Source organism: Notechis scutatus, chromosome 3 (assembly GCF_049901735.1).
Source record: "Notechis scutatus isolate UNSWTSFEM ecotype Mainland chromosome 3, rNotScu1.2, whole genome shotgun sequence".
Classification (NCBI taxonomy): Eukaryota; Metazoa; Chordata; class Lepidosauria; order Squamata; family Elapidae; genus Notechis; species Notechis scutatus.
The window spans coordinates 53,906,131-53,931,035 of NC_142011.1; the positions used below are offsets into that span (position 1 = coordinate 53,906,131).

The following is a 24,905-nucleotide window of genomic DNA, read 5'->3' on the forward strand; positions in this document are numbered from 1 at the left end:
TGAAGCAGTTTCTTCCTGGGCTGGTGGAGGAGTGAGAGAGCGACTGAGAGAGGAACGAGGCAGACACCTGAGGGATGAGGCTGAGGGAGGGAGGGAGACACCTGAGAGATGGGGCTGAGGAAGGCAGGGCCGAGAGGCGAGGCTTCTCAGCCGTCCTGCAGGGACTATCTGTCGCTCAGGGTTGCAATGAGGAGGCATTGGCGTTCCCTGAACTTGGTGGTTTGCTGGCAGACGTTTCATTATCTGACTAGGTAACATCAGATGTTACCTAGTCAGATAATGAAACGTCTGCAAGCAAACCACCAAACTCGGTCTCCCCCCACCCACCCCGGTCCTTGAAAAAGTGTTTCTGAGTGAAACTGGTCCCTGGCACAAAAAAGGTTGGGGACCACTGATCTAAGCCACAAATGCCCTAAGAATAACCAACAAGAGTATAAAATGAGTGTGATTTGTGTTTTGGGGTAAATGTTTAGCGACTCTGTAATACAGTAAGTTAATTTCTTTTAAACCTCTATTTAGGTTTCTGTCTCGTAGGCAACTATTAATAGCACAGGAAATCTATGGATTAACAGCATTACCACTGACCATCCTCAGTTTAACATAAAGAGGAATAAGAATGAAAATATAAAGGGTTTGAGATGAGAGTTGTGTAGTCTTTCACATAATAAGAATCAAAAGCTTTCTTACTTTTGAGTAAGTTTAACCAATCTTCACATATAACAACTGAAAGTGTACGTTAGTGTTTACTATTATCAAAATGATCAACAGTGCATATATTATTCAGTATTACATAATTCTTCTTTACAGCACAATGCTGTATAGTGGTGGGCATAACTTATAAGAGACTAAATATTCCACTAGGCTCCAGTAAGGCTGTTTTTATCTAATAAAGTTTTAAACTAAGCCAACCATCAGAAAGTCAGGAGAATCTGTGCTGCTGAGCTGAAGTTCTCCTTTTCAGCAATGGCTCAGCAAAGCTTCATGGGCTGCAACACAGACTTCTAGCCCACACAAGTTTCATTTATAAATCTAAGGAATGTAATGATAGGACAAGGACTGGTAGTACTTCCTTAACTCCAGGATCCTCAAACCACAAGCCCAGAGTGCGATAACATTAGAGGAGACGCACAGCACAAGCTTTGAAAGTTCTCTTGAAAGAAGAGATTCCAGAAGTTTCTATGAGACCAAAGCAGCTTTATCTTCAAAAGGAAGGCATCCTCCCAAGAGTATCAGTTCTTTCTGGCTTGTTCCCAAGATTATAGTAATGGCTGGTAGTGTTATCTTAAAGGACAAGATGGAGTAGATAGTTAGGACAGGTCTACAAACACTTGAAATCACTATGCCACTTGATTTGTGCAAGGTAGTCCTTGACTTGCGACCACAATTGAACCCAACATTTCTGTTTCCCAGACATTCGTTAAGTGAATCCCTCCCCGTTTTACAACTTTTCCTGCCACAGTTGTTAAGTGAATCACTGAAGTTGTTAAGGAAGTGAGATGGTTGTTAAGTGAATCTACCTTCCCCATTGACTTTGCTTGTCAGAAGATCGCAAAAGGAGACCACGTGGCCCCAGGGACATTGAAACCATCATAAATATGAGCCAGTTGACAAGCAGCTGAATTTTGATCATTGTGACTATGGGGATGCTGCAGTGACCATAAAATGTGAAAAATGGTCATAATTCACTTTTATCCAGGCCGTTGTAACTTTGAATGGTCACTAAATGAACTATTGTAAGTCGAGGACTACCTGTGTTATACTTTTTACAAACGCTTTAAAATCTATTCCATTGTTTAGAGCAGAGGTCTCCAAACTTGGCAACTTTAAGACTTGTGGACTTCAACTCCTAGAATTCTGGGAGTTGACGTCCACAAGTCTTAAAGTTGCCACGTTTGGGGACCTCTGGTTTAGAGCAATCAATAATGTACTTTTTTAAAAATCTGAGGACTAGGATTTTGTTTTTGTAAAATCATTGGATCCACACACATTCAGTAACCAGATTATTCAGTAGATGAGCACTGCAGATAATCTCCCACTAATACGTGGGTTGACTTTCTCCCTAAAGACTGTCTTAGAGGCCCCACTGTTTTTCCATTGACACTGGTGAGGTAGGACACTTACATGGCTTCAAAACCCAGCGATCCATCCTCTCATTTTGAATCTGTCTTTGGCAGTCTCAGCCTGCTGTTCTGAAAAGTGCTCAGCGGGACTGGCTTCTGACATGCAGCTGTAGGGGGAGGTGGAGAGAGGGAAAAGAGAAGTAAATGTGTTTAATTCATTTATTTTATAATTCTATCATGGAGGAAACTTAAGCTCCTCAAAAGGTCAGGCAATTTTTGACTGGAAACTGAGCAGAGAAAACCAGATCAACCAGAACTCTAATCCCGTGATGATATTATATGGAAAATCCATTGTTTGAAATAGGCTTAACCTCCCTCTCTACATATTGAGCAGTTTTGTCAACAAAAATCTGGCAGCCCACTTAGATGCAGTATGGCAAGCTGAGTGCCACCAGGTGGGTGCATTGCTGAGAATTCTGGGAGCTGAACTCCAACACATCAGACAACATGCAGATTAGGGAAGGAAAACACTACACAGTACAAAACGTAACTGTAAAAGCCTCCAAGAAAGAAGTCAATCCTGTTTCTCCAGAAGATTTCTCTTACACAGACAGTGTTCTACTTATGAACAGGTTACGTTCAAGATTTATGATCAAGTCCATTTCATCCACAAGTCAAAACAAGGGCAGATATGCGGCATGCTGTAAATCAGGGTCCCCAACCGCCGGTCGCGCCCGGCACCGGGCGGAACAAGTCTTACCGGGCCGCTGGTTACTGGCGCCGCCATCTTTTGGTAAAAAGTGCTTCCGGTGAGCTTTTCCAGGTAGAAAGCTCACCGGAAGCACTTTTTCATCAAAAAGATGGTGGCGCCAGCGCTCGGTGAGCTTTTCCGGGTAGAAAGCCATTTCTACCCGAAAAAGCTCACCGAAGCGCTGGCGCCACCATCTTTTTGTGAAAAAGTGCTTCCGGTGAGGTCACCAAAGCACTTTTTCGTCAAAAAGATGGCGGTGCCCAGTTGATGCCGACCGGGCGCGGCGCCCAGCTGATGCCGGTACCGGGCCGCGGCGTCAAAAAGGTTGGGGATCACTGCTGTAAATTATCTTCCAAATTCAAGGACCTTCTAGGTTGAAATTGCAAACAGGCTTTTTGTGTGTGTGGTATTTCAACATGATGAAGAACTGTAGCAATGAGGAATAACATAATGATTACACCTCATTGCTCCTATTACGGTATTTTGGTTTTACAGGTAGTCCTCGACTTACGACCCTAACTGAACCCAAAATTGTCATTGCTAAGCAAGACAGTTAAATGAGTTTTGCCCCATTTTAGGACCCTTTTGTCACAGTTAAGTGAATTGCTGTAGTTGTTAGATGAATCTGGCTTCCCCCAATGACTTTGTGTCAGGTTTCCAGCAATCACTTTAATTAAATCATGATTCTCGAGCCAAACTTCAAAAAACTTCAAAGGATTTATTAGAGGCGACATGCTGGCACTGCCTTGTATGAAGCCAACTCTGGCATACGTAATTTATAGTCAACTGTTTCCTCCCTCCCCCGTGGGTGTCTCATAAACCAGATTCCCCAATTGAGCACATTCATGGGCTGAGTGTCATCATTCACATTCTCCAATTAAATATATTCGTGGGCAAAACCTCTGGTATTTTAGTTACAATCTTTTAAAGATAAGAGTTGGAATGTACTTTGCTTCCAAACTGCTGCACTGCTCTTCCAGATTTCCTCCCCCACCCCTTTATGGCAACTACTAAAAAAGGCATAGTTTTATGAGTTGACAATTTGCTTGTCGGAAGCTATCTGGGAAGGTTATGAATGGTGATCATATAATCACGGGACAGTGCAATTATAATAAATGCATTTCAGTTTGTCAAGCATCCAAAGTTTGATCACATGACCATGAAGATGCTGTAATGGTCATAAGTGTGAAAACCAGCCATAAGTCACTGTTTTCAGTGCTAACTTCTATCATTAAGTAAATGGATGTAAATTGAGGACCACCTGTACTATCTAAACAAGAGCCAGGTGGGCTTATTTCATGGTATGTGTAGATTAAGAACTTGTTTCTCACCTAAGAAGGCAATCTGAGATCACACATGCCTACCATTTTAATAGATAAAATGGCACTGAGGACAACCTTATCCCAGTGTATAGTTTTTCTAACAATACCTTTCAACAGAATTGCAAAACTCTTTAGCATATCCCTGTGTATTCACTCACCTTTCTTCCCAATCCCAGCAGTTGGTTTAGTGGATCTCTGCCCACCAGATGTTTCTGAACTCACTGGCTTAAACGGGCTGGATTTCTGAGGAACTGTGTATCTGCCTGAAACAGCAGCAGTATGATTGGTTTGCTTTGGCATTGGGAATTGGCTTGCCAGTGCAGGAGTGACAGTGCGTCTTGCTTGAGTCTGACCAGAACCACCACAAGGCTTGGAAGAGGCTTGTTTTTGGGGGCCACTGCCTCCCATAGTTTTCACCTGGCCTGGGATGAAAGAAAAAAATGATTTAATGGCAAATCAACAAAATGTTTCTAGACATAGTGACTGGATTCTACCTAATTCTTTAAATGTAAACGGATGTGTAGGTTATAGGGCCAAGATACATTGTGTAAATGAATTTTCAAGAGAATGTGTGGGCTCTAAAGATTTGAATTAAGACTGATACCAGTTTGCTTACACCATTTCGCTTATCAGCTAGAGCAGGGGTCTCCAACCTTGGCAACTTTAAGACTTGTGGACTTCAACTCCCAGAGTTCCTCAGCCAGCAAAGCTGGCTGAGGAACTCTGGGAGTTGAAGTCCACAAGTCTTAAAGTTGCCAAGGTTGGAGACCCCTGAGCTAGAGAATGAGGCATTACTGATGGGTCAATAATACCGTGTTTCTCATATAATAAGGCCAGGTCTTTTTTTTTTTTTGAGCCCTGAAAAAATGGCTAGGCCGTCTTTTCGGGGGTGACTTAATTCCCCCCTTGCATCTTCGGGCGGGCGGGCGGCGATGGCTTGGATGTTGACCTCAGCGTTGGTGGGGCACTTCGTATCGGGGTCAACGCAGGCAGCACCATATCCGGGTGTGTAACAAAAGTACTTCCTAACGGCAAGCCCCCCCCCATTTCCCCCCATTTCGCATGTTTTAATATAGGCCTTAATTTGGGGGGGGGGAGGGGCTTAATTTCATTTCATGCCTATAAAACATTCTGGGACTTCCTATTGGGGGAGGCCGTATTGTTGGAGAAACAGGGTACTCAAAACTTAAGTTTTCAATCTAGCGAAGACCCAGACTGAACAGCTAAAAACAAAAACCATTTATAAACTAGCTTACCTCTTGTTGACATGTAGCAGATTGTGGGTTCTAGTCCACTTTAGGCCTAAAAGTCAGCTGAGTGACCTTGGGCCAGTCACTCCATCCTAGGAAGCAGATAACGGCAAACCACTCGCCAAGATTTTCGTGAAACCTGATCCGGGGGGAAAAGGCAAAATACAAGTAATGTATCCTAACTTACTTGCATTTGTCTTCTGGGGAGGTGTCCTCTTTTCTGGAGCAGCTGCGATTTTTTTCACAGGGCTGGTCTGCCGCAAACGCATCTGAGGATTTGGCTTTCTTTTCACTTGTGCAGCAAGCACCGTCCCTTGGTTAGAGGAAACCTGCAAATATACCCACCGCAAGATCCCAGAGGAAATTACATTTTATAGGATTGTGTTACGTTATCACAAAGATGGCTGGTGCTCCGTAAGATTCTGAAGCTTCTCTGTTGTGCATGAAAAACAAACATAAGGTCCTATATGCACACATGCACACACACCCTTCCGTGGATATATGAAAGTTAATTGTACAACTCACATGCATGCTTTTTGAGATGTTTATAGCCTTAGCTTGCATTGATACAAAGATAGACTAGGCACCCTTTCAGCCTGGAGAACCACGCCAAAGTTAGTCACTATACATACCGCACTATCTGCCCAGTTCTCCCCCTCCCTCCCTCTCTCTCCCGCTGGCTCTGCTATTGGAAATACCTGTGGGCCTTGATCAGAACTGTTTTTAGCAGAAGCTTCTGTCTTCCTCTGTGTTTTCCTTGTGCTGGTTTGAGGGAGAGGTTTCAAATGCAGCAATGGCTGCTGGCCTTTTGTGGTAGTGGGGAGGACAAGTGGGCGGTCTGTCCTGTTGTTCCTGATAGTTGCCTGGAAGCGTAAGGCAGAAATAAAGCAGCTGCAGCTTTTGAACAGAGCTACTATTCTGTAGAAAATTAGCTAAAAGTTTTTACACAGACTTTCTATGGGAACAAAAACAAAACAAAACGTGGAGATACATATCCCATTTAAAGAAGTATGGTTCTCAAAGCAGATAACAGTTTTTAAAAGGCAAAAAAAGTAAACATATGACTAAGTTAAAAACAAACGGGCAGATTCCACAGAAATGAAAAGTATATGAAGTGAACAAAGTTTTAAATGGTTGTCTAAACGTGCTTATCAAAGCATATTTTTTTCCCCAAACAAGAACTTTCTTCTATGACTGTGTTGTAATGTACAAGGCTGATACAAAAAGACAGAAATATTTGGTGGCCAAGAGCTGTATTTCCCATCTAGAAGAGGGAAGCTAAGATGTACATGGGTGAAGCAATGATATGCTGTGGGCAAGGCCATATAATAGAGGCAGGTTTTGGATTCCTATCAAGTCCCCAAGGTGGTAGGCAGATACGGTAGTTGTTTTTTGTTTGTTTAACATGTAGTATGCCAATTTTAGGACATACATTGCACTTTCTGTTTGTGTTCTGCTTTGAGATGGTGAAAATCTTAGCAAGTTATTTGATAAAATAAAAGTGACTACAAGAGCCACAAAATTAACTACTTGGGGAATGCAATTTAGCTACTCCTACTGTTAGCAATTTTCAATTCTTAACTTTGTTAACAAAATTCTTAACAAAAAATTTAAAGTTAACTGGCATAGATTCTGGGCAAAAACCTAAGGTTTTGAAAGAGTACAGTGGGCATCTCTGTCCCTCTCTCCTTTTACGATACATTTAGTGCAAAGTGAAACAACTATCTTTCTTAAATGTATATAACTCTCTCTCAAAAATCTAAGAATTTTGACTGTAATGTAAAATTCTGTATTTCCAGAATCTATGATCATGACTGTATATACTACACTAGATTTTATACACAGAGATACATTCTTGTTTAAGAGTACTAACTACTACTCTCTATGCATTTTGATCTGCTCCAGATGATGCTTCTAAAATAGTAGGGCTTTCTTGTCATTTTTGAAGCATAAGGCAACTATGGGAAGTGAACAACTCAAAGCAGAGAACATAATGTATAATTTGGTGAAGCCACACTTGGAATATTGCATTTGGTCACCATATTAAAATACATAGAGACTCTGGAAAGAGTGCAGAGAAAAGCAACAAATATGATCAAGGGACTGGAAGCTAAACATGAAGAATGGTTATAGGAATTGGTTATATCTAGTTTAATGAAAAGAAGGACTACGAATGACATAATAGCAGTGTTCCAACATCAAACCCCCCCCCCCCCCCCCCCCCCCCCCCCCCCCCCCCCCCCCCCCCCCCCCCCCCCCCCCCCCCCCCCCAGGCGCGCCCGGACTTTCAAAGGGTCCGCCGCTATCTTTTTTGATAAAACCTACTTATCTCTAGAGCATCTGAAGGCAAAAGAAGAAGCTTGCTCTGGATGTTCCATCCATGTTTTTGGATGGAAATTAGTCAAGGAGAGAAGCAACCTAAAAATGAGAAATTTCCTGACAGAACAATTAATCAGTGGAATGTCTTGCCTTTAGAAATTGTGGATGCTCCATCATCGGAGTTTTTTAAAGAAGAAATTGGACAACCATTTGTCTGAAATAGTATAGAGCAGGGGTGTCCAACCTTGGCAACTTTAAGCCTTTAAGCTTTGCTGGCTGGGGAATTCTGGGAGTTGAAGTCGTCCAGGCTTAAAGTTGCCAAGATTGGACACCCCTGGTATAGAGTGTCCTGGTTGAGCAGGCGGGTGGATTAGATTAGAAGACCTCCAAGGTCCATTCCAACTCTGTTATTCTGTTATTCAAATATGAGAGGGTTCTGGGTAGAGAAAGAAGATATCAGGATGGGGATTTTTTTTTCATAATACTGAATTTGCAGATTCAATTTTGCAAAATGGAAATGATTAAAAATAAACTTTACAGGGCTAGTGAATAGATTGCCACCAAAAGTACTTGGAGAATTGGTAAACAAATGCTACATATTGTCATAATCCATGTAATGATCTATTGCATCAGCTTTGTTATATGGTAATAGGAAGATAATGCTAATAAGCACTATGCAGAGCTACTTAAAAGGATCTTTGTGTAACTACTGCAATAGGGAAAAAATAGATTCTGCAACTGTACCATCTCCATTTAATATACTGAAAAAAGAAACAAACCCCATAGTTCTTTGGGTCTAGCAATCCAGAAATTTGGGGTGGGGATGGGGGAATTAATTATGCAGCAATTAGATTTAAAAAGCCATCATGTGTACAATGTGTGGACGAAATGTCTACAAACATTTTCAGCTAGCGAACCTGACATTGCAATCTTTACAGTTCTAAGAAATCTAGAAGGTCAATTGCTGAGGTTTTGCAAGCTGTAACTCAACAGAGTTGAAAGGCTGTTGGGAAAGGCTGACTTGAGTATAATAAGCACAAGTTTAGGAAGAAATCAGAATCAAAACCAATGATTTCCTAAGCACAATCTTCACAATCTATATGCCTTATTAATGAGCTTCGGTCCTGCCACGGTACCTTTTTATTGCCAGATGTCATTGTCATCAAGGCCTTGGGTTCAGAGAGCTTAGCTTGGGGAACATCAGTGCTGCAAACGTAAGGTGTATTTTGGAATCTTCTGGGACTAAGCATGTCCGTCAGGCGGGAAGACGGACTTCTACCTTCGGAAAACAGAGATTTGGGGGAACCTTGAGCCAAGCAGGTAACTGGTTCCACTATTGGGAGCAGAGCTTTCAGAGCACTGTTTGTCACATTGAAAGTCTTTCTCCGGGACTTCTGGGGATTCTTAGTCTCTGCACACAAGAACCTGATTGGGGCGAAAAGCTCATGTTCTACAACTGTCTCAAGCTTTGTTTCAGAGCTGATATTCTGCTTTTCCAGCAGCTGACATTTCTCAAGCTGCATAGCCAGCAGGTTAGCTTCTTTCATGACCTCCTCCAGCCTCATTGGAGCCAGGGGACTCCACTGTGGAATTGGCTCTTTGGTCCTTCCATCATTCTCCTCCAACAAGATGTTTAGATCAACTTCTTGTGCCACATTCTTGTCATTGAGTTCAAGGGGACAAGTTATAGACTCTTCCTCTTCTTGTCCATAACAGCAATCACTGCTGAGAGAGAAGAAAAGGAAACACATTTACACGTTCAAGGAAACAGCCATGTAACTCAAAATAAAATTTCATATTTTTATTATTGTAGACTTGTTATGAGAGCCATGTAAATATTGTAAAGAAAGAATATAAGAAGGTCGCGTAAGAAAGTAGCTCCCACCCGGCTGGATTTCAAAGTATTTGGCTTTTGTACAAAACAAGAATAAAGTTTATCAGTATTAGCATTTTCAACTGTTTTTATTTAAAAATGCACTGGAAATATGTTAGGGATTAGATACAGTACATAATCTTTTAATTTAAGGATCAGACAACAACTTAGAATCATTTTTGTATTTTTTCACTTTTCTCCCAAGTAATTTATTTGATCCACTAAGATCTTCATTTGTGCATACTTGTGCAAAATCTTTGCACTGGGCTTTTCATTTTTACTCTCCAGTGGAGTTTAGTAGCTTCAGTGACCCTGACAGCAAGATCATAAACTTCAGGAAGGTCTCCTTGCTGATAAGATCAGAAGGATGAGGAATAAAGAATGATTCCGTAGGAATGAAGGCAAGTGGAGCTTGTTATTTAGGGAAGAGACTCCAAAATGAATGCCAGAAGATGGCTATAACTTCTTTATTGTTGCCAAGGAAGCTTCATACGCATGACTGTAACATTTAGTTAAAATTGATTCTAGATTATGAAACCATCAGATTAGAAGGCATTTCTGTTGCAATTGAGGGGGAAAAAACCTGATTTCCCTTAATATGACTGGAGTAGAGAACATGGCTTTATCAATGCTATAGAATGCCTGATCGCTGACAATGGTACTCTCAAAAGAAGAATTTCTCATTTTATAAGGTCAGACTAAGTTGGAACATGGAATGTAAAGAACAATGATCCAAAGGAAACCTGACATTTTCAAAGTAGAAGTGAAATGTACTATACTGTATGTTTTAGGAATAACTCAACTTAGTAAATGCAGTAAGTGAATCCGAATTGGTCCCTTTAATTATAATATATTATATATTAAGGACATGAGGCCATACAAAGGAATTAAGCATCACTAATACTTTAAAAAGCTATAGTGTGCTTACCTATAACACAATAAATGACAAGGTAATATATTTCAGAATTCGGAGGGCATATAGCAAATATCAATGTCAACAAAAGTATACATCAATTATAGCCACATTGATGGAAGCCATTGACAAATTTTATGGCAAATTGCAAATTTGAAATGCAAAATTGGAAGAAATGGAGAAAACTGAATTACACAAAGATTTAGACTAAGTAAATGCAACAATGCAGGAGATGTTAATAGAGTTTTATGAAGAAACATTTGTCTTCACTGCCAACATTTGCATCAAGCAATGTAAAGGCAGATCACATATGGACATCATGGAATGGACAACATCCGAATCAAATGTAATAAAATACAGAAAATGGAGATATACTCTAATATATCTAATTCACCAGGACATTTTCAGGTAGAGTTTGTAGAAGCCACTGATTTGACCTAGAGAATATACAGTCAGAATGTAAGACAATTGAGGACCAAATTTAATATATTTAATTTAGTAAAAAAAAGATCTCATAAAAAAATAAAAAGTGAAAAATATTAAGATGACAAACATAATATCAACCACAATTACTGAATTTACAGGTAGGATCAAAGAAACGAAGGAAATGGATAGTTTTGCCATCTTGGACTCAAGAACTGACAGGCATGGAGGGCATTTCACATGAGTTAATTCTAGCAATGAAAACAATGACAAATTTAGACAAGATGTGAAGATTAAGAATATTTTCTATGACAAGAGTTGACAATCCCTTCCCCAAGTGATAACATACAAATATGGAAGCTAGATATTTTAACAGATCAAGAGAAAGAATTTAGATAGAGTAGTGCCACCTACTTCAAAAAAACAACTGTCATTTGGTCCCAGACAAAGTAAAGACTCCTTTAAAATTCTGGTCACCAAGTAGAAATTCATACATTACATAGACAAACTTTGAATATGTAATGCAAGTGGATGATGAACTAGAAAGAAATATTGTGCATGGCAAGATTGATGGAAATAGAAAGGTAATGGAAAGGTAATGGAAAAAATGAATGAGCAGGATCAAGGAAATTATTGGAATATCCTTAGAAGAACTATCAGTTAATCCTGCTCAAGATAGAAGGGAGGGACTGGGCCTGAGTTCATGGCCCCTAAAGTAACTAATTTCACTTTTTAATTTTAAAAACCCCCACTGTTAGTGGTTATGAAGGTACTTGCTTATCAACTTCACATACTTGCTATTTACTCATGAGTTAGCTTATATGAATTGTCAGTAATGATCTATCAGTCTTACCCATCCAAAGCAGAAAATAGTTCAAAATCAAGTGTCTCATCAGTAATAAATTTTATATCTGAAAAATAAGAAATCATAATAATTAGAAGTATTAATTTGGATATTTAACCTTTACCATCATCACAAATATTACCTAGGCATCTTAACAGTTCTAAGCAAGAAGAATGAGAAAGCTATTATTTGTACTTTGTAGTGAAGTATATTCCCAGAAAAAGCTACTTAAAGCCCTTATAAACTCCATGGAAACAAAAGATGTTAATTCTTGTGCCCCAAATCACATGGAAAATTAGTGGCGAAACAGAAAATGAAAGTCATCTGTCTATTCATTATTCTGCTACTAATAATTTTAATATGTTCTGAGAATTATGAATATCATGGGGGAACCTGACCTAGACAATTATGAATAGGCATATTTACACCAAATGAAATCTACCTGAATAAATAAACTTATAATTCTTCATAATATTGTACAGAAAGCCTCACACCAAGTATTACACAGTGTTAAAAAGTTTCTACACCATCCTGAAACGGGATTTTTTACAAAGAAGACTGATGTTATAAAGTTTTAGCAACAAGTTGTAATGTTTCCAATCCAAATGACCTTGGATATGGTGTGGAATAATTTCATGCATATATTTAAATGCACAGATACTGACTTTCTGTACTCACCCTTTGATGATTCCATGCTTTCTAACAATCATCTCAGGATACTACTAAATAACTGAAGTGGGAAGATAACAGTTAAATACATCTTGAATGTTAAGAAAGACGTGTTCTGCTATTTTTACATATTAGAAAAATTAACAACTAGATCAGAACATAGAGAGCTGTTATCTTCACATTACTGGCATTGATGTTCCAGGTTTTCAGGCAATCATATTTTATTTGAAAGTTTAATCCAGGTTTGATCATATAAAACCATCTTGTTTACTAATTTAATAGCAACTTTAAATCTGACATCTACTATTTTTATTTTAAAAAATTGTAATCCACAAAAATAATGTATGTGTGTTAGTTATACAGTAGTTTTTATTGACATTATATTCTGCATTCTATAAAATTGGGATTTGGAAAAAGTCTACTTAACAAATCCTATAGAAATTAACAGGATATTGAAAAAGACTGCTTGGTGAAATATGGTAAAAAAAGACTATGGATGTGAAAAAAATACATAGAAAAAAGTGCTTCAAGAAATTAGAATTAAAAAATACCATATAATCTGTATATAAAGAAAAACATAATGACTAGGGATGTGATCAAAGAGAGCAGGAACCAGTTCAGATTGCCAAATGCAAAAAGATTTGAATGAAACAAACAGTTTTGGAATTGGATATGAAATGCTCTGGGATGAAACTGAAGGGAAGGAATACTGAAAGGTATGTTTTAGAGATCTGTATGGGCATGATTGAGATACATGAAAGAAATGTGGTAAATGTTAATAGTCCAGAAAAAATAGACAAAAATAAATACTATGAGAATGTTGAAAAATGTAAGGTTGCAGCTGTAGAAAAGTTAAACTATGAATGTGGTTTGCTTATGAAGTGACTGTGCTACTTGTTCATTTGTATGCAAAAGACCTGCATCTGTGCCTATCTTTGAAAGAATTAAAGTGAAAGGTAGTAAGAGTGAATGCATAACTATAGGGAGTTTAGTTTATCAAGTATGCCTGGGAAAGTGTTTGGCAGAATTCTCATTGAAAGGATAAAAGTTATGTCAGGATGCAGACTCTTGAGAAGTGCAGGGCAGCTTTACACAAGGCAGAGATTGCACAGATTAGATCTTACTTTTCAGCAATTCACTGACAAATGTATGTGTGATAAAGATGATTTATTGTAGATTTGTTAATATATGTAAGCACACAATAAAGCAAATTACTTGGAACTGTGGATCATTTTTTGTGAATGTGAAATTGAAAGATGGTTGCTGAATGAGATAAGAGTGACATATGGAAATAAAATGTGCATGAGAATGAACAGAATGTTTAGCAAATTGTTCCCTAATGATTAAGGAATAAGTTTCTTTTGGTTATTTAATATATTTGAATATATGTATAAGTAACGCTTGTGGCAATATTAGAGGCAGATTGATTATGAATAGAAATAGCTGTGTATTTTTGTATGTAGCTCCTGTGTGTTATTGATTGAAAACACCTATGATTTTCAGCAAACATTAAATGAATTATACAAAATATACTGGAGTGATTTTATAATATAATGAAGACTGAATTACAGAGAAAATATATGCAGTAAGGGAAAAGCAAGTGGGTTAATTGGAAGAGAAGACCAAGAGGTTGGATGGAATAGATAAAATCCTCAAAGAGAGGGGAGAAATTTAAGAACAAAAAGCACTGCATAGGCATGGGGAAAGCAAGAAAACTTTGCAGGGATAGAAAAGTATGGAGAATAAAATGATGTTGATATAAACTAATTTAGGTACAATATCTTTTACTTTGCCTTGTTTTTTGCTTACTAGTTCTTACTCTGTGCTTTGAATGCGTATTTATGGATGGAATAATGTGGTTACATTAAATCTGGTAGAAACTTCCTGCTCTTAAAATGGTTACAAATTGCAGAGTAGTTGCATTACATTATTAACACAATATCTAACTAATGCAGGCAGAAAGTGGGACCCAAGAACTTAAATCAAAAGACTTCGGAATGCTGTGCTTACAATGTTGCAACTTCTCAGGCAATCCAAATGAAACTTATGCAGCTTTTCTCAATTTAGGGATAAGAATCAACGTGTTTTTTTTTTACTGATTGTTCAAAAGGACTCTGACAATAATGACGTTGAGCACAATGCCACCTCGGAGTAGCTTTTGTAACACCAGGATTGAACTCAATAGAACCAGTGAGCTTCCAAACAGCGTAGTCCTGGCCATAGTTTGTTTATTTCAGACAAGAATGAAGCCATCTGTATCCACGTCCGTTTGACTTGTTATGCTTTTTCGTGTATCCCAAGATTGGGAGTGAAGTCCTTTGAGTCTGACTATCCTCAGACTATAGTAACTAAATTGCAGTCATTTTGAGCAATATGCATATGCTTCTTAGAAAAAAAACGAAGCTCTCCTTTACCTTACCCGTTAAAAAGAAAACGGCTTACAAGAATCAAGGGCAGCCCTAGCGGGGAGAAAGGCAGGCAGGACGCAGTTTTATTTTGCTTGAAGGAAAATCTCACGCTGCTCAGGGAGGAGAGGGTTTGATTCCCTGATATGTTCAGCATTGCAAGTTTTAGCTCCTGAATAAAGGAGCTAAAGGCGGGTGTTTAATTTGCAAACAAGAGCAAGGTGCAAATCGAGTCTCCATTCAATGTTTTACACGCTCTCGTTGCGTTCCTAACCTCACCTAAAATCCTACGAAGTGCAGCTTCATTTTTGCCCCTTTGGTGCGAAAAAAAATCCTTCCGTGCAACATGCAACCCATCCCCGCCTCCAGCGTTACCATCTCCCTCGCGCTCTCACCGCAAAGCTCCTCCGGTGCTACAGCCAGCCAGCCAAAAAAAAAAAGGCGAAAATAAATTCGAATTTGCCCCTTTTGACTTCGTCACAATAGAGTTCTGCATTCCTTTGTAACGATTGGCCCGAGGCACGCGGACTCCCTTCAGCAACGCCCCCTTTTCGGCTTTCTCTTGCGAGGGGACCACTTAGTCGGTGGTACCGGAAGTGTGGCGCGGGAATTTGATTCCCCCAGCGGCAGACGAGGAAAGCATGGCTGCGGTGCCTCCGGACACTTGGCAGCCGCCGACTGTTTCAATGGAAACCACGTAGGTGTGAGAAAGAGTTGGGTAGCGCGATAGAGGGAAGGTTCCAGCTTTGGTCTTAGCACCAAATAAAGAAAAGCTTGTGGAAAACTACTGCAGGGAACCATTGCAGCCGGATAGACCGATTCCGGTTAAGTTTCCGGTTAAAGCTGTTTTTGGAAAGAGTTGATATCCCAGTGTTTCTGACTGAGGAGTTCTGGGAATTGAGGTGCACATATCTTAAAATATAAATTTTGCCCCCGACGATCTGTCCCCAATGTGATCTTTCAGGGCTTCCAAAGGTGCACTCATCACCACTGTAATTGAGTCCATCCTCCTTACCGCTGGTTATCCTACTGTTTACTTGCTACTTTCCCCATTATTACAACCAATGAGTTAAGTCTTCGCGTAATATGTCCGAGTAGGATAATGAGCGCTCTGAGTGAGAACTCATAGTTTGTTTTTTTGGCTATCCATGGGATTTTCAGGACTCTTCCCCAACACTAAAGTTCGAAAGCATCAGAAGCTTTACTATTCTGCTGCTTCAAATGTGAAATGTGAAGGTCTCGTATTATATCACGTTGTGCCTTTTCATCTTAATGTTTTATTAAATAGCATAAGAATTCTATTTTTGCAGCATGGGGCTCATGATTTTGGAGCTATACTGGAAGCATGCACCCAAAACTTGCAAAAATTTTGCTGAGCTCTCCAGACGGGGATATTACAATGGCACAAAGTTTCATAGGATAATCAAAGATTTCATGATCCAGGGAGGTGATCCAACAGGAACTGGTAAGAACACGTTCAAAATACATTTATTGGATATCATGTTAATAAATACTGATAAAATCTAATGTATAATATCAATGTGATATTTCGATGGCCGCCGTTTGTCCATTTCAGCTTTTCCCCAAATTCCTCCAGTCTCATTAAATCTAGGTATCCTAGAAACACAAATTTGCAGGAAGCATTTTCTACGTTGGCTTTCCAAATTAATTTAGTCTTATTATTATGATAGGAAGAGGAGGAGCATCTATCTATGGCAAACAATTTGAAGATGAACTCCACCCAGAACTGAAGTTTACAGGTAGGTAATTGTTTTAAAAGGATTTATATGTTCTAGAACCGTGATGGCAAACCTATGGCATCCGTGCCAGAGGTGGCACACACAGCCTTCTTTGTGGGCATGTGAGCTGTCTCCCCAGCTCAGCTCTGCCACGCATGTGCGCACGCACCTCCTGCCGGCCAGCTGTTCTTCAGATCTCTGCCATGCATGTGCAGGGGTGGGGTGCATGTGTGGGCACGCACGTACACATGTGGGGGCAGGGCGCATGCACGAGGGATGTACACACGTGCAGGGCATGCATGCACATGCATGGGGCTGTGTGCGTGCATGCACAGGCGGGACGCAGGGGACACATGCATATTGCATTTTGAGGATGAGCATGTTCTTTGGGCACTCGGTGCCGAAAAGGTTAGCCATCACTGCTCTATAAAATAAATGCTTCGTATCTGAAGTCAAATCAATTGGGTAAAGGCACATCTGACGTTATTATCTCCCCAATTAGTTACTGATGGCCAAATTTTTAGTGATTGTGCTAAAAATCAATAGGTTTTTGTTATAATTTCTCTTAAAATTATTTGTTCATTTTTTTAAAGATGCTTTTATTTTGCTTGCCTTGAACTAACTCTGGATAGCTTGCAAAATAAAAAAAATACAGTAAAAAATAAATATTAAAATATTACAAATAGATACAGATACAGATAATGGATAGAGATAATAGATACAGATAATGCACAAGTCCAGCAACCTACCCCAAGGCCTGGGAAAATAGTCAGATTTTCAAAGCCTTTCAGAATGCCTTTCTTGAGATCTCATTCCAAAGGATAGACGCCACTAAGAGAAGTTACATTTCCTAGAATCTCGATAGATGACACTGTTTAATCTGTTGAATTATAGAGGCTGGGAAGAACTTTCATCCCTTTAAGCATCATTCAGTATTGTGAAAAACTTACTCCCAATGTTTCATGGATCACCCGACTGATAAATTATTTTCATCTTTTAAATCTAAGTTTAGGGGATGACACCAGACCTTTTTTAGCTACAGAGATACCCTAAAAGTGGTGGGAATGACACATTGCTCATTCCAGTAAGTGTTGCGAAAGGTATTTAGTATTACAAGGGCTTGTGGATGCCAGTTATTAGTCAGTAGAGATGAGTAAGAAGTGGGAAATGTACTTCAGATCCAGAATAGGCATATGTGTTATACCTTTCAGCATCTTAATGAAATTGTGCCTTTTCCTGGTCACATACAATAGCTCACAGAAAGATATCCACTTAAGTGCTAATGTCTCTCTAACATCTCCTGAGCTTAAATCCGTATTTTAATAGTTGGTATAAGTGTAAAAGACATCTGAAATCCATGAGCAGTCGTATAATCTCAATACAAAACTTGTGTTGATTTGACTGAATTTTGATACCAGTGAAGAAGTAATGTGCCATAAAGATCCAGCAGGGTGCTACCATCTGTTTTGTTTGCATATTTGATACAGGTAACTTAGAAATTATAAACTAGTAATATTTTTTTCCTCCTTAAGGTGCAGGAATCCTTGCTATGGCAAATGCAGGTCCAGATACAAATGGAAGCCAGTTCTTTATTACACTAGCACCAACCCAGTGGCTTGATGGCAAGCACACTATCTTTGGTCGTGTTTGCCAGGGAATTGGGATAGTCAACAGAGTGGGAATGGTGGAAACAAATGCTCAAGATCGTCCAGTAGATGATGTAAAGCTTTTGAAAGTTTTTCCATCTGGCTAGGCTGAAATCATAAAATTGTTACATGTAGACTCTTCTCTCCCCCCCAAAAAAAAAAAAAAAACCCTGCTGTGTGTCAAGAGATACCTGCCAGCTTCTTGCAAAGTAATCTCTACTAAAATTACCTTCCGGATTCATCGTTAACCTTTTTATTAAAGCTAAATAATCAGCAGGTTCCTGAACTATTTGTGATGGATAAATGCCATCAAGGTGTGATAACTGTTATTGATAGCATAATTTTGTCTTCCATTTATGCTTCATTTGGAATGTAGCAAATCATATGCATAAATAAACAAAATTTGAAATAATCAGGCAACATGTAGTATTTTGCAAGTCCTCATAAATACCTGTTGACCTAGTGCAGTGTTCACATGACTCTGGAAATAAGATTAGAATGTTCCAAGTAGAACTAGGAAGTTGATTTGTTATCATTTGTTTATTATGTAATTATATAAAATATCATTAATAAAATATAAAATTTAGGGCCAAATCATTCATACTGACAGTAATTTCACTCTTGGTCTCATTTTTATTCCTCAAAGTCAAGGACACGAAAACTTATGATACATTGTTTGAGTAAAGTGTGTTTGGGTAAATAAATACCTTCTTGTTTTTACCATGATTAATAGTTCAGTGCTGCAAATAAATACTTACGTATTTGTACATATTTATTCTGTGTTTATCTCCATAATATTGCTCATCTGTATTTCTTTCAATTCATACCTATAGATTTACATAGTCTTAACACCTAAAAAAATACATATTAGTACCTCAGTACAAATTTGTACTTTGGTACAAAACAAATAATAATAGGGATATGAAAAATGCAGAGAAAACAGTGCCTATTTTTGACAGCGATTGGTTTAACACACCCTAAAACTCAGTTTATTGGTGACTTGGCAAGTTACACATTTGTTTATTACTTTTTAAGTCCAGCTAAGTATAGTTTATTCATTCAATCTCTAATGGCACTTTTTGGTGTATGAAGTTAGCCAGTCACTTGTAGTGCATTGGTTTGCATGAACATTTGATCTTTATATAGACTTGTCTCTGCTTTCATACATTTATGACAGCAAAGACTTTTTTAGTCTCCAAGATTTCATTGGATAGATGGAATATTATGCTAATGGCAGACACGCATATACAAATTCAACTCTAAATTGAATGGTCATGAATTAAGAAAATGTAAGTAAAGTTAAAATTCAGGATGTATACCTTGATGATAATGGTTGTTCAAAAAGTAAGTGTTCGCATGAAATGAACATTTTTGGACTGGAAACACATCTGGAAAACAAACCCTTTGCTCTTTTCCTGTTTCGTATTGTACATATGTTGACGCTGCACCATCTTAGTTAGACTAAAGGGGGCAGTCCTATTCCACAAGTTTTCTAAGATGACTGTAGTGAAATAATTGAAGAAGTTACTAATAGCCATAAGGTGGAGATAGAGCCACCTTACAGAAATATGGCACGGAAAGACAAAATTTCAAGTAATGGAATCATTCTTGAATTATTCAAGATTGAAACAGTTAAATGGTGAAATGAGGCTTGGTATTTTTAAAAGCATATGCAAGATTTCCATGTTATACTCTTTATTTTTAAAAAAAAAAAACTGCTAAGCAAAGTGTCACATAATGAAATGCCTTTCAAATATATTCATAGTATATAGATTTCATCTAATGTTGGCTTGGATTACTTACTTGAATAAAAATATTTTATCAATTTTCTAAAATATTCAATAGTTTTTCAACAAATTTTGAGAGATGAAAGTCCCAGTAGGATTTAGCAGAGATGCATCCAAGTAAACACAATTCTCACTCAATTTAAGCAATTATGCTATCATGTAAAAGTCTTGCTAGTATAGTACATATACTTTGATTAAACTTAATGCCCTAATTTTGCCACCATCACAGTCTAATTGCAAAAACTCTTGGCTTTGATAAGGAGATGTAGGCATGCATAATCTGGGAATTATTTTATTTGGAAATGTGTGTTTTATTTTTCTCTTAGCCTTGCATTCTTCTCGTGGTTACATTTTTTTGCGATGATTAATAGGCAAGACTAAAAACAAAGTTCCAGCGGCTGCATTAATATCTTCTAATGATTAATCTGTAGTGGTTTGTGAAAAGGAAGACAAACTCACCTGAAAACATCTTGTGTTGATTATGGAAAAAGCTGCTGCCTAGTAACCGAGGGGGCATCGGTCACAGATTTTTAATATAAAAGATGTGATGTGATTTAAGAATGCTTAGAGAACTTCTATACTGCATCAGACTTCTAGTTCGTTTGGACAAACACTTCTCTGCAATGTCAGATATCATTTGTCCAACAGTTTCCAAGCACAACAAGACAGACTCCCTTTTTTAATCCATTGCTATACAACTGGTAGGAGAATGCATTCTGTCCCGTTTCTCTTGCTCATTTTTCATCTCAGCTTGCAAGATTAAGGGAAAATATATGAAACCGTGTATATAACCTGTGTGATTCTCAAGAACTGGAATCTTCCGAATTGTTACTGGGCTGAGATTAAACAGATAGCAAGCAAGAGATCTAAACAAAGAGTCAAAGTGCAGAATGGAAAATCTGAGAAGCTAGGGGATGGGCTGAGCAAGGCCATCGTGTTGTTGGACTGGGTTTTTTTTCCTTCTGGTTTAAAATCTAAAGCATATTTTCACAAAACATTGCATTGCATTTCTTGCAAATAAAACTTTTTTTTTTACCATTGCATTGTATGGAACATACTTGTAAATAATTATCCCTAAAATTATGCTTCCCTTGTTTTCTAAATCTGTGAGCTCTTAAATGTTTGATGTCATCCTTTGCCCTGGGGAAGAAAACATGTTTCAGAAGCAATTATGTATTTATTTTCATGAATACATCTTAGTCCTAAAATCGCCGTGTCCTGGTTTTATCACACAGACTGCAATTAATAGAAGAAAGAAATTTGAAACTCTTGTCTCCTCCCAACATCTGCACTGATACTGTTATTCATTTTCTACTGCTTACTTATATAATTAATGCATTCAAATATGGTTCTTGATAGAGAAACTGTTAGTGTGTATGTGTGTATCTCATACATATGTATTCCTCACAAAATAAGCAGCTTTTTAGAGCAGAATCCAGTTTAAACAATAAAAATACTCTGTACCATATTCTGAGATGTTTTCCTTCTACCATCTGTGAACCACCTCTTAGGAGTCTGTATCCAAAACAAGATAAACATGGTCTAGAGATGGGGATCTCCAAACTTGGCAACATTAAGACTTGCGGATTTCCAACTCCCAGAATTCCTGAGCCAGCCCCACTGTTGCTCTGAGCAGGTGGCTTAACAATTTCCCACTTTTCTAGTCTGGTGCCTAGTTCCCTCAACCATTCATGATATGGTTTAGCCTCCAGACACCTTATCATCTTTGTTGTTCTTGCACATTGTGGGGTCTCAGCATTATTATTATTATTATTATTTTGGTATCGTGACCAGCACTGTATGCAATATTCCAAGGGTGGCCTCGCTAGTGCAGTATAAAATGGTAGTATCATTTTTCATGTTCTTGATTCCACTGTTGATACAGCCTAGGACTGCATTGGCTTTTTTTTTGGTAGCACATTGATGGCTCAGACTTAAGTGGTGGCCTACTTGGTTTGGTAATTAGTGCCAGCTTAAGATCCATAGAAGTGGTGGTGCAATGGTTAGAGTGAAGTACTGCAGGCTATTTCTGCTGACTGCAGGTTGCCTGCAATTTGGCAGTTCAAATCTCATCAGGCTCAAGGTTGACTCAGCCTTCCATCCTTTCGAGGTGGGTAAAATGAGGTCCCAGATTGTTGGGGGCAATATGCTGACTCTGTAAACCACTGAGAAGGGCTGGTGCTATTGCTTTTGCTATTAATCAATACTGAGTAAGAAATAAGGTAAAAAACACACCTAGGTAGGCAAAACTAATCAATGAGAATATTAAATTTCCACACCGAATAAAAAATGTAGATAGGTCCTAAGCTTTCTACCTGCAGTCCTTCAACAGACAGAAACTCTCATTAACCAAGAAAGATCAATCCTTACTGGAAAAGGATACAATTGGAAAAGCCTATTATATTGCAAGCCAGATTATCCTGTCCTATTACATTCTGTCAATCGTTCCAGATTGATACTCCTGCATCTGCACTATTTTCAGGATTGCTTTCATTTCTTACCTGTCGCTTCTATACTGATTACACCTTTGCATTTTGCTTCATTCTCATCCTGCTTTAGTTCGACAATTATGTTGTACATCCCTGCATAAACTGACATGTAAAGTGGATTGGGAAATCCCTGATGAACCAAGAAAATGTACAATTAAAAAAACCATCTGCCAAATAGGCAGTCTTGATTCAATATGTTATCATACTAATTCAAAGCTAAGGAATGTTAAGAAAGTTAAGTTCAGCCTGAACTTTAACTTGTTGATTAGACAGATCAGGAAGACAAAGAAATGGTACAATATATAACAAAACAACAGCCAGATTAGAGGCACAATTCAATGTTTAAAAAATAGCGCAATTCAACTGGACTGAACCAGAAAATAATGAGATTTGGGAAACTGAAAGCCTTTTTTTTGAAGTGGTGATTGTGATTTCTCTGTTTTCTTTAATTATTAGTACACAAAACCCAGCAAAGGCTGTAATATTTAAGACAGATATAAAATATTCAGGCATAGGAGCCCGCCCTAAGGCAGGGAAACTGGAAAGTTTTTAATGAACTGTTTTCTGGCATTGATGATGCATTAGCAATTTTCCCAAACCTGCAAAAGCATCATCTGGAACTGTCTGTTTTGGCCAACAATTTCTGTCTTTCTCCTTTAGACTCATGCAGCTCACAAGGCACTTTTTACAAAATGGCTACCTGTGCAGATTTTATGTACTGAAAACTATTTGCTATCCTTGAATGTGCTCTTTCCTCCCAAAGATAGCATTTGTGTAATGGTTACAGCAGGAATAGGAATGGGAATGGTGGTGTTTTTTAAAAATCCCCAGTCAGTACCGTATTTCCATTTCTAATGTTCCAACTTTCAAATCCGTCTTTAAGAAATACTGTTTTTACATCTCAGATTCTGTGCTTAAAGTGCAACGTAATGGGCTGTAGTATCTTTAACTCAGTCATTGGTTCCCTCAGTGCACAAAGTACATGATTCTGGCTTAAAGGAAGCAAATGATTACCAAATATTAGATTCATGATTGGAAAGCAATCATATTAAGTACATTTATTTTTAATTCCATATCAATAATGTTATATTTAGTCCCTCCCTGCCAAATTTTTGAAGGGCAGTTCCCATACCCATTTCAAAGTCAATTGCAGTCCTCAGGACAAAAATGACTTGTCCATCCCTTGGTTTAAGTGTTATGTGAACCTAGTCATTGCAGAGCAGGTCTGTGACTCAATGTGTTTTGAGAATCCAGCCAATCATGGTTTATTCAGATACCAGATATAAGGTAATCCTGCTGAGATGCAATATATCCATGAGCGGAAATCTCAGGATACATGGGCCCTGTATCACATTGGTAAGTTGCAATCAAAAATGCATTTACCTTTAATACATTTTGGGGTGTAGAAAGCTAGCACCCACCCCTCTCCTAGAAGAATGAAATATTCTAGGAAATATTAAAAAGGCAGAATATTATATTTCTCTGGAATGAAGAAAAGGAGAAACATGTTTTAAAGACAAAGCAGCTTCCTGCATCTCCCTGCCCCTCCTTCAGCTCCAAGGTGATGGGATTAAGACATGGCCCTCAGGAAATGATAGGATTACCCATCTCACCACATGGTCTGGGAAGATTGCATTAGCCAGCACTCAGGTGAAGCCATGTGGTCCAGACAAAGTCTACAAAGTTAGCTAAGACCGCCGCCCCTGGGAGTCTGACAGCCAATGGGATACATTTCTTTTACAGGAACAGGAAACACTAAGGTGGGGCCCAACGGAGGGTATGAAATCAAGGGATTCTCAGTATCCCTTCCCTTTTTCACTCAGGAACTCCGAGCCATGTGGTCCTGTGCACCATTAAACCCTCTTTCCAAGCAACTTCCATGAATCCAGTGTCCACTTGGAACTGAACCCAGAAGGATATTTTTTCCAACAGGGAGATAGCAATTAAGATCTTTTTTTTTTTACAGTGAACAGATATTGGGTTGATTTGATTGGTAGACAGTAGATTTGTATATTTGAGATATTTGTCCAAAGAATGTGATGTAAAATAGTAATTTAGTAAGCATAGATGAAAAATACAGTATATAACTTGTATACCAACACTGCAAGGGAGCGAACCTATTAGATTTTTGTGAAATACAGGTATTAGCATTCAACTGGGATGGAGGTCATGTTTATTGTTAAGCTTATATTTGCTTTTTCTTTCTTTTTTGGTGTTTCATTTTGGTGTAATTTTTGTGTTGTTCTTTTTTTTAAAAAAAAATGTATTTGTATTTTATTTCTGGAAAAAAATGCATTTACCTGAGAATAAGTCTAGTTAAAGATTCCTTATACTGTTAATCTTTTAAAAGAAATCTATCTTATTTGTGCACTGATACTATATAATCAATTTCTTTATAATAGAGCCCTGCGGCTT

General features: G+C 38.3%; 2 protein-coding genes across 4 annotated transcripts; one reads left to right on the plus strand and one right to left on the minus strand.

The window, feature by feature from the left end:
• Positions 1-724: 724 nt before the first annotated feature.
• Positions 725-15,313, minus strand: PSRC1 (proline and serine rich coiled-coil 1). Of its 2 annotated transcripts, none has more exons than XM_087959954.1 (9): positions 15,225-15,313; positions 12,434-12,485; positions 11,765-11,822; positions 8,839-9,427; positions 6,082-6,246; positions 5,571-5,712; positions 4,292-4,555; positions 2,122-2,227; positions 725-1,281 (listed from the first exon to the last, which is right to left on the minus strand). In XM_087959954.1, the coding sequence occupies exons 2-8, from the start codon at positions 12,447-12,449 to the stop codon at positions 2,151-2,153; spliced, it is 1,311 nt and encodes a 436-aa protein (XP_087816080.1). In that variant the 5' UTR covers positions 12,450-12,485; positions 15,225-15,313; the 3' UTR covers positions 725-1,281; positions 2,122-2,150. The 2 variants fall into 2 exon arrangements, with proteins under 2 accessions (XP_087816080.1, XP_087816081.1); XM_087959955.1 differs by having other exon boundaries at positions 8,839-9,424; positions 15,225-15,269.
• Positions 15,314-15,390: 77 nt separating this feature from the next.
• On the plus strand, positions 15,391-24,442 carry PPIL1 (peptidylprolyl isomerase like 1). Of its 2 annotated transcripts, none has more exons than XM_087959956.1 (4): positions 15,391-15,526; positions 16,140-16,294; positions 16,521-16,589; positions 24,234-24,442. In XM_087959956.1, exons 1-4 carry the CDS (start codon positions 15,471-15,473, stop codon positions 24,371-24,373), a joined length of 420 nt encoding a protein of 139 aa, XP_087816082.1. In that variant the 5' UTR covers positions 15,391-15,470; the 3' UTR covers positions 24,374-24,442. The 2 variants fall into 2 exon arrangements, with proteins under 2 accessions (XP_087816082.1, XP_026533891.1); XM_026678106.2 differs by lacking the exon at positions 24,234-24,442 and adding an exon at positions 18,101-18,985.
• Positions 24,443-24,905: the final 463 nt, after the last annotated feature.

Coding starts and splice junctions, on each gene's coding strand:
- PSRC1 (XM_087959954.1), bottom strand. Junction 5,713..6,081: donor GTTCTGATCAAGGCCCACAG/GTATTTCCAATA, acceptor GTATATTTGCAG/GTTTCCTCTAACCAAGGGAC. Junction 4,556..5,570: donor TCCCCAGAAGACAAATGCAA/GTAAGTTAGGAT, acceptor CTTTCATCCCAG/GCCAGGTGAAAACTATGGGA.
- PPIL1 (XM_026678106.2), top strand. CDS start 15,471: ATGGCTGCGGTGCCTCCGGACACTTGGCAGCCGCCGACTGTTTCAATG. Junction 16,295..16,520: donor AGGTGATCCAACAGGAACTG/GTAAGAACACGT, acceptor TTATTATGATAG/GAAGAGGAGGAGCATCTATC. Junction 16,590..18,100: donor CCCAGAACTGAAGTTTACAG/GTAGGTAATTGT, acceptor TTCCTCCTTAAG/GTGCAGGAATCCTTGCTATG.